Source organism: Hydra vulgaris, chromosome 12 (genome assembly GCF_038396675.1).
Source record: "Hydra vulgaris chromosome 12, alternate assembly HydraT2T_AEP".
NCBI classification, from domain to species: domain Eukaryota; kingdom Metazoa; phylum Cnidaria; class Hydrozoa; order Anthoathecata; family Hydridae; genus Hydra; species Hydra vulgaris.
This window is the reverse complement of record NC_088931.1, coordinates 31,255,001-31,265,000: the sequence shown is the minus strand read 5'-3', so window position 1 is coordinate 31,265,000 and position 10,000 is coordinate 31,255,001. Positions and strand designations below refer to the sequence as shown.

The window sequence follows — 10,000 nt, the reverse complement described above, 5'->3', positions numbered from 1 at the left end:
TAACACTATCCCTACATCATAAAAAAAACAAAAACAAGGTTACATTTAGAGGCATATACGACTAGACAGAATCAAAGGAAATTGTAGCAAAAAAAAAAAAGGTGAAAAAAAGTAATATTGTCGTTAGACTATAAATTTATAAAAATTATAACGATTTTATGCAGGAAAAGAGTTGTTTTTTTTTGTGAACTTGCATGTAAAATTTGTGAAGTTTATATAAATTCACTTATATTTGTATTTATTGTTTTATGAGAAATAAAAAGATAGTAAAAGGCCTAATTTAACATGATAATTTAAACAACCTAATTTATGGAAAACTTTTGAAGTTTTATCTCCAGTCTTTATATAAGCACAATTAAACAGAAATTATTATAATATAAAAGTTATCAGGTCCTATTTTTCAATTCAATTTAACTTCAACTCAGCATTAGGTAGGTAATGATGCCCTAATTAAGTAATACTGTAAAACAGAATATTTTTAAAGCTATAGACAATATATCGTCAAATAAAATTTAATAATACCCTAAAATAAAAAGTAAAATGTACCAATATAAGGTCACATTTTAAACAATTAAAAACAAAGCAATTTAAAAAAGTAACATACTGAAGATACTTGAAATGAATTATTTGTCCCTCTATGATCAATATCATGACACAGAGATGCAGCCAACAGTGCAAAAGCTTCTAAATCACTAATATAAAAACGTTATATATATATTTCAATTACTATGAAGTTAGGTATATTATACAATAAATGATAAAATACTAAATATCTTTTAATGCATAAAAATTTTTTTTTTAAACATCTTCACTCCAAACAAAGCTACAAGCAACCACTAATTAGAGTCGGAAGTTACTGGAAGAGAAAGATGAAGATTGTAGAGCAAGATAACGATTGACAGACAACTTAAAAGAATGCAAATTATATGAATCAGGAAAGCAAGATGAAGGAAACGAATTCCAAAGAACTGATGTTCGAGGAAAAAAACTAGAGGAATAAGAGTTTTTGGAGCACTTAGGAACAGTCACAGAAAAAGGATGAGACTTAATTGAATGACGAGTAACACGAGAATGAATTTTAGTAGATGATGCAAGAGACACTAGCTCTTTAGAGCAGTGTACATTATAGTATTTGTAGAAAAGAGAAAGAGAAAAAACATTACAACGATGTTATAATGGTTGGAGGTTGGCTGCAAGAGCAGGTCCAACTATGTTTACAATGCGTTTTTGCATATTGTCTAAAAGAGAAAAGGCATCATTAGAAGATCCGCCCCAGATATGGCAACAATATTCTATACAAGGATGGATTTGAGATTTATAGAGAATAGAATCCAGAGTAAGAAAGTGTTGAGCTCAATAAAGAGATGCAACCTTAGCAGATGTTAAAGAAGACATAGGGTAAATGACTCATCAAGGACATTACCGTTCCTAAATATAGGAAGATCTAAACTATTGCGATAACAATTGGCTGAAAAAAATTGAGTTTTATCTGAATTAAAGTTCACCAGCCACTGCGAGCCCCATGCTGTAACAGAATTGAGATCCTTTTCATGCTCAAATGCCCCCTCCAAGCAATCAGAGAGTGTTGGCTTCTTATCATGGCAAGAGTAAATGGTAGTATCATCAGCAAACAATGCCACTATAGATGTGAGAATATCTGGAAGATCATTAATGCAAATTAAAAAGAGTACAGGGCCAAGGATTGAACCTTAAGGAACCCCTGAAAGTACAGAATAAGAAGAAGAGTGCTATCCATCGAGGACAACTTTTATACTACAATTGGAAAAGAAGGATTCAATAATCTTAAAGATGTTACAAGGTATACACTATAAGAAGAAAGCTTATGGAAATGACCAGCATGCCAAGCTTTATCAAAAGCTTTAGAAATGTCAAGAGCAATGACCTTAACCTCTCCACCTTTATCAAATGCACGATAAAATCTATCAGTTATTACTGTTAGATCGAAATTCATATTTATGATCAGAAAGTAAGTTATTAGATTCAAGATGAGAGATTAAGTGCTTGTTAATTAAAGATTCAAAAAACCTTGCTTATGAAAGGAAGAAGACTAATGGAACTTATTGATGCTATTAAAGATTCTCAAGAAGTCACGAGAGCCTAATTTTTGTGATGAAATATGAGATTATATGACCTGAGAATAGCGGACTTTGGCGTTAGACAAAACCTTTTTACAAAGGTTTCTAGCAGTAATAAACAGACTGGAGAATCGTTTTGCTGATAGTTATGGAAGTAACAGTTTCGATTGGAAATTGCAGCAGCACAATGTGAGAAAAATCATGGAGAAGAGTGAGGCTTGACCTGGAATCATCGAGAGGGAATAAAAGATTCTATGCCAGCCTGAATTCACGAAGTTATGTAAGAAGCACATTTGTCAGAATGAAAAACGAAAGATTTCTACCGAAGGGCCATCGCGAAGAAAATCACAGAAAGAGTCCCAGTCAGCTTTAAGATAGTTGTAAGAGGTACGATGATAGGGGAATTCAGATGACAAAGAAGAATGAGATAATAGTTTTAGAGAGATCAAACTGTGATCAGAAGCACCAAAGGGTGAATGTGGAGAAACTGAGCACTGACTAGAATCAGAAACAAGACATAAGTCGAGTAGAGAAGGTAAATGATTCGAGTTGTCTGGAAAACTAGTTGGAAAGTTGACTATTTAAGTTAGGAATTGAGAAAGGCTAAAGTTGTGGGCTTAATTGCTTGCAGAGTCACTGACACTAGAGCCTAGCCGTTCAGTGTGATGAGCATTAAAGTCACCAATAACAACAATATTAGCTGATGGATAAAGAGAGAGGGCTTGGTCAATTTGATCAGAAACAACATCAAAAAGAATGCAGTCTTGAGACGAAGGAGAGTGATATAGAACAAAGAGAAAAGCGATAGAGTGAAGTGGTGCTAAACGAAAGCACATAAAAGAATAGTCTGTGGATTCAAACCTAGTTTCTCGACAAATGGGTGAATTCTTATGAATGTAAATGCCCAGACCAAGCATGTGACTATTGGAGTCTTTACGAATTAAAGGAAGATAACCATCAACATTAAGATCACAAGATGAGACAGCTGAACTCAAATTAGTCTCACAAAGAGCAAGTAGGTCTGGTGAACTTTGCAAGAGATAAGACTCAAGAAGAAAAGCTACTTCGAAGACAGAAGAAAAGCTACTTCGAAGACCACGAATGTTAGTGAATGATTTAGATGATTTAAAATTTTTAGAAAGGTTTAGAGAACTTAGTGATGACAATGGTTTTTGGTGTTTTATAGCTTTTGGTACTTTATTCATTTTTAAATTTGTTAAAGAACTTGACTCAAAGCATAGATAGTACTCAGTTCACTGCTTAATATCCCAAGCAATTGCCTCATTACTATTAATAAACTCTAAGCCATAACAAAGAGCTCTAAATGTGGCCTTGACAATGCAAACCAAAAGTACATACAGGGACACCATCCATGCGCAACATGGCACTTAGCTTCTCTGAGAGCTACCGCAGAGTTTGAGAAACCTGACTACCAACCGGCCTCAGAACCATAAAACTGAGTTTTAGAGCTGTACCCGCATTAGGAGATAATAGAATGAGTTGCCTAGTCATAAAAACAGAGGCTCAAGCAAAACCCATGCATAGAGTCAACAAAATCCAGCATTCAACATCCTAAACTGGAAACAATGTATTAAAAATACATTTGCTCAGACTAATGATGAAGAAGAGGTGGGAGGCTGGTCAACAGATAGAATCTGTTTACCCCTTAAGTAAATACAAACATTTTTTAATGCTGACTAATGCAAACACACAAAATGTCACTGATAATGTTAAAACTCTATTTGCAAGAATAAGACAATAGTCTTGGAATAAAAGCTCGTAGCAAAATTTTTTATTGGTTCAAATATCACTGTAGTAACCACCTGTTCACCAAATATTGATAATAAAATTGTGGTTTAAATTTTAGACACAACTTTTGAAATGATGATACTAAAGTTAAGCATAACATTAACAAAGGTACATTTGTTAAAGAAATGCCACACGCATCCTAATGTCTAACTATAAAATGTTTTAAAAAACATTTCAAATTTTTATGCTATACAGCCCAAAATAAGAAAATGAAATGTAACTCCACTGAAACCTAAAGATGAAATTAGAAAAGATAGTTCGATAAAAAGTTACATAGTTTTAAGCAAAGCCAGGTTACACACCTGGCTTTGCTTCAAACTATGTATCTTTTTTTTCCAAAAGTTATAGCTTAGTTAATATTAAATTTTAGCAGATAAAACAGTTAGATGTTGAAAGCAAAAGCTTGGTAATTCACTATATTTTTAACGACGTATACAGATATATATATATACATACATATATATATATATATATATATATATATATATATATATATATATATATATATATATATATATATACATATATGTATATATATATATATATATATATATATATATGTATATATATATACATATATATATATATATATATATATATATATATATATATATGTATATACATATATATATATATATATATATATACATATATATATATATATATATATATATATATATATATATATATATATATATATATATATATATATATATATATATATATATATATATATATATATATATGAAGACCTCAGTGGAAAAACCGGCGTTGTCACATTTAAAAAGTATTGAGAAAGTATTTGTTGATCATTAATAAATGTCTTTATTTAAAGCAAAGAAAAAAAAATTTTTGTATAAAAAATTACAAAATGTTTTGTTTTTGAATAAATTTTAAATAAAATAATTATAATACAAATTTTTTTAAATTGCTTAGTTTCATTTGCTTTAAATAAAGACTTTTATTAATGATCAATAAATACTTTCTCAATACTTTTTAAATGTGACAACGCCGGTTTTTCCACTGAGGTCTTCATATATATATATATATATATATATATATATATATATATATATATATATATATATATATATATATATATATATATATATATATATATATATATATATATATATATATATATATATATATATATATAAATATACAGTTAACTGCTGATAACTAGAACTTCCATGGGACCATGGGACCAAGGAAAATGGTTAACAAATGTTTGACTAAAGCAAACTCCAGTTAAGTCGAACTTTGGCTGATATGAGATATTAGTTTAAGTTAAGACAATTTTTCTTTATTCAATGCGAAAGTGTAAACATTAAATATACACTATTATACTAATAAAAACGTGAAAAATGTTTCAGGAAAAAAAGTTAAGTACTGCATTCACTCCTAACACATACACTTAAAAGATAACATTTTAAAAAAATTTAGCAACACAATGACGCAATAAAATTTCTGCACAATCTGCTAAGCTTAACCTCTTTCCTATCGCCATAAAGTTGCATCTCTTTATATTTTCTACAAATACTATCATGGACGCTGCTCAAAGGAGCTATTGTCTCTAGTTCCATTAACTAAAACTCATTCTTGTTGACACGTCATTCAGCAAAGTCTCATTGATTAGCTGTATCTGTCGCTGCATACTTTAAAAACTTTTATTTGTCTAGTTTTTTTCCCCAGAACTCTCTCCCATCTTCATGTTTTCCTGACTCATGCAACCTTCAACTTTTCAAGACTTCTATCAACTGTTTCCTTGCTCTATTACTCTATTTACTTTTCTAGTAACTCTCAACTTAATAGTGGCTGCTTGCAGATTTTTTGGAAATCATTTTGTTGGGAATTAAAAAAAAAAAAAATTTAAAAGCTAGTGATTTTTTATTAAGAAATTTATTAACACTTTAAAGGGATCCCAAACCTCTGAGACATATTGTGTTCATATTAAAGAGAATGATAAAAGCTAAAAAATCGATTATCTAAACAAACAAAAAAATTACACCTTGTACTTTAGTACAACTCATAGGAATAAAACACGCTTGAATAAATTATCAAGTCTGCAGATTGCAACATACATTATGAAGACTATTTGGCCTACAACAAAACGGAAAAGGCAAGCTTTGACTAAAATAAAAAAGTTTTTTGGCTTGCACTTGTCATTTTATTTTAATCAAAAAAACTTAGCCTAAGCGTTTTTTTTTATCAACCTCTTTAATTGAACATAACATTCCTCGGAGGTTTAAAATCCCTTTAAAATAATTGCTTTTTCAACGCTATTCTATTTTGATTTATTTTGTAACAGTTTTATTTTAGCATTATTTTACTGTCTGATAACCATCTAGCACTACTTTAGAACATCTATTTTAAACATCTAGTTTTATTTTAGCACTATTTTAAGTCTGATAATCATCTAGCATTATTCAGATCTAATACTATTCTATTCAGATCTAAACAACAAAAATAAATAAAAAGTATAAAGCTATTGTTATTTATGTTTTATATGGACTAACTTCTGAAAAAAAATTTAATCAAGTTATTTTGATTTCCTAAATTCTCATATGAAAAGTATGAGAATTTAAGAAAAAAAAAAATCATTTAGAGCCTTAGATAAAGTACGCAATAAATACTTGCCTCACACACTCACCGACTACAGAATCAGCCCTTATTAATAGATTTTTCAAACGCCTTTACGCAGACCAAACGTATAACAAACAAGTAGTTATTACTAACATGAAAGTAAAGCTTCATTTAGAGAACAGTTTAGAAAAGCTAAACAAAAAGAGTTGGATTTAAACAATGCTACATTGATAAGTATTACAATAACACAAACAGCTACATTATTTGAAGTTATTTTTAGTTATATTGAACTTTTCAATAAAGGTTATATGTACAATTGTTCAGTCAATAGGAAAATCAAAAGTTCTTTCTCTTATTATCAGATCTTGTCACTCTCGGTCTACAAAATATAAAGTGTATGTGCAATATTTGTCTAATACAAATGATGAAATTGGAATTGAAGGATGATACTGTACTTGTAAAACCTGCATGAGAACTGAAGGTGGCTGCGCACATATCGCTTGTGTAATTTATTATATAAACATGTGGAAAATATTTGAAGATGCTTCCAAATCCAGCTGAGTTACTAATATTTTTTTTACTAATAGTTACTAATAACCAGAAACTTCAATGTTGACACAAATTAAAACTTTGAAAGATGAAGTTTATGAGTCAAAAAAAAAAATTAAAAAGTTTTAAAAAAGAAGCCTTAAATTAATTTAGTTTCTTCTTCTGAGTCAATTGATTCATTCTAAACAGATATAATAGTACATTATTAAAAGATTAGAGACATACAATGAGACATTAGAGACATACCATGTAATAAAGTTCTAACATAAATGACAAAATTGATATGGTTAATTCCCGGTGAGTAGAACATTTTTATTTGATACCTTGAAATTGTCTAAACCGTGTACACAAAATAAATGTGAAAGAATAAGCACATCATTTTTTTTCAGTGGTTGTATTAAAATCTTTTTAATTGTTTTGTGTTGTGTTTACAACGTGTTGTGGTTTCAAAAAAACTTGAAATTAGTTAAATCCAAAAACTAACATATTTTGAAAATGACAAAAGAAGAAGATGTAAGAGAAAAAATTATGCACAAATATTTACAAAATCCTAATAGTAGCTACAATTCGATGGCAAAATTGTTGCAAATACATCCATACACTGTTAGTTGTGTTATTCAACGTTTTTCTCAAACAAAATCGATCAAACGCAAATCTGGTGGTGGAAGAAAGGAAAGTTTTAAAGATATAAAACTAGTTAAAAAAATGGTTAACAGTTTTAAGAATAACCCAAGCCTTTCACTAAGAGAACGCGCAAAAATATATGGATTTTCTCATAGTTTTGTTGCAAAAGTTAGAAACAAACATGGTTTTTATTCTTTCAAAGCACAAAAAGTGCCCAACTGTTCTGAAATTCAACAAAAAAGTGCAAGAACCCACGGCAGAAAGTTGTATGACAATTTTATTTCTAAAAATTTCTGTATTATTGGAGACGATGAAACTTATATCAAGTACAATTATCAACAAATTCCTGGTGGTATTTATTATATTGCCAAATATAGAGGAAAAGCAGATAAGAAATTTAAATACACATAACATGACAAGTTTGCTAAAAAAGCTTTGATTTGGCAAGCTATTTGCAGTTGTGGCAAAAAATCAGCACCTTATATTTCTAAGTCCACACTTTCTGGTCAAATATATGAATGTTTACAAAAATGCCTTTTACCTCTCATTAAATCACACAATAACAGACCTGTGTTCTGGCCTGATTTAGCTTCAATTTATTATTGTAAACTAGCTATGGAATGGTATAAAAAGAATAATCTGAAATTTGTGCCTAAAACAGAAAATCCTCCAAACTGCCCAGAATTGAGATTTATTGAAAAGTACTAGACTATTATTAAAAGAAAAATGAAAAAAAAAAAAAAGCTTTGCAGAAACATTAAAGATATTAAAATATCATTTAAAAAAACATCAAATAGTTTTGATTCTTATTCTGTACGCAAGCTTATGGGTACCACTAAAGCAAAAGTTCGAAATTTTATTAGATTCCCACAGGAATAATTAATTTTTTTTTTAATGTTTGATCTTCTTATATTATTGTATTAAAATTATTACTTGGTTCAAAATAAAAAATGAGGAGCACTTTTTTTTAGTTGCTTTTCTACTTTCACATTTATTTTGTGTACACACTTTAGTTGATTACTATTAAAATCTCTAAAGACCCCCACCACATACCCTAGTAATACCACACTTAACTTGTTTCTCCGTGCAAAGGCCTTTTTCATCAAGGTTTTCCTCATCTTTTTATTTAGTCAAATATTTAAAGTAAGCTAAATGCCCATCAACTAACAAATGTAATATCTCTCGGAGAAAGTAAAATGTACAAGTTTATACGCATTTATTGCAAAAGGCAGCTTTTTCAAAGTATTTTTAATTTAAAATCAAAATTCTATTTAGTAGATGATTTAAGCCCACAGCAACATGATTTGGATATCCCTGATCATATTTCTACTTGTGTTTATTATTTAGTGTGAACAAGAAATTAAAGTTACATGAATTTATAATAAATAAAATCTCGGCGTTTTCGGTACTTTAATTAAAATGTTTTTTTTGAACTTTTTAATTTGAAAATAACTGTTCATAGTATGTAAATATACTAAAAAATACTAGATAATATAATATGCATATGTGTAATAAACAAAATGAATTCTTAACTGATCAAAAAAACTTAACAAGCAATTTTTATTTTTTAAATTTAAAATATTGTTGAAAATGTACTTTATATTTCATAAAATAGCCTTTTATTACTTAATTGGAACTTTTGAAATCCACTAGGAAGCTGTCTTAATCAACACTTAGCACAATTGAAATATCCATTCTCACCCCTTGTTTGTGCAGGATTTTTTTAGTTTTTAATACATATTAAGGTCTTCTACACTATAAATCATTAACAGAAGTTGCACACACAAGGGGTAGAAATAGGGACAAAAGCAAACACTATGGGTGGTATATCTTTTTAGGAGTTTGAATATTTTCTGTTGTAGATTGTAGTTTTCTTACAGTAAACACAAAAATGTATTAACATGTTTTTTATCTTAATTCTTCTCTGATTTTTAAAAATATTTACATAATTTTATATTGGGTAACAATTCACAAATATCCAATAAAAGTTGTCATTAAAAAACCATTTAATAATTTTACAAATCTTATTAGGATCTATTAAAATCATAAACTACATAATTACCACCTAATAAACCACATATATAAAAACCACATAATCGCCACCTAATGTTTCCAAGAAAAGTAAACAGATAATTTTTTCATTAAAAAAACCATTTAATTTCTCAATTTAAGGTTTAAAAAAAATGTTTATTGAAAATGGTACAAATTTAAAATCACAGACTATACTTTCTTTCTTTTTCAGATAAATGATGTCCTTAATGACATAAAATGATAGCAAGGATAATTAGAAATGTCCCTAATCAAAAATTTAAGAAGAGCAAAAGGTAACCTAATGT

General features: G+C 28.8%; 1 protein-coding gene across 5 annotated transcripts in view; it reads right to left on the bottom strand.

Annotated features, from left to right (window-relative positions):
• Positions 1 to 10,000, bottom strand: part of LOC100200986 (cGMP-dependent 3',5'-cyclic phosphodiesterase) — a 99,474-nt gene that overhangs the window by 2,347 nt on the left and 87,127 nt on the right. For all 5 annotated transcript variants that reach the window (XM_065812908.1, XM_065812907.1, XM_065812910.1 and 2 more), the window contains one exon: positions 605 to 692. In XM_065812908.1, the coding sequence (XP_065668980.1) occupies positions 605 to 692 (88 nt within the window). The remainder of the gene's footprint in view (positions 1 to 604; positions 693 to 10,000) is intronic.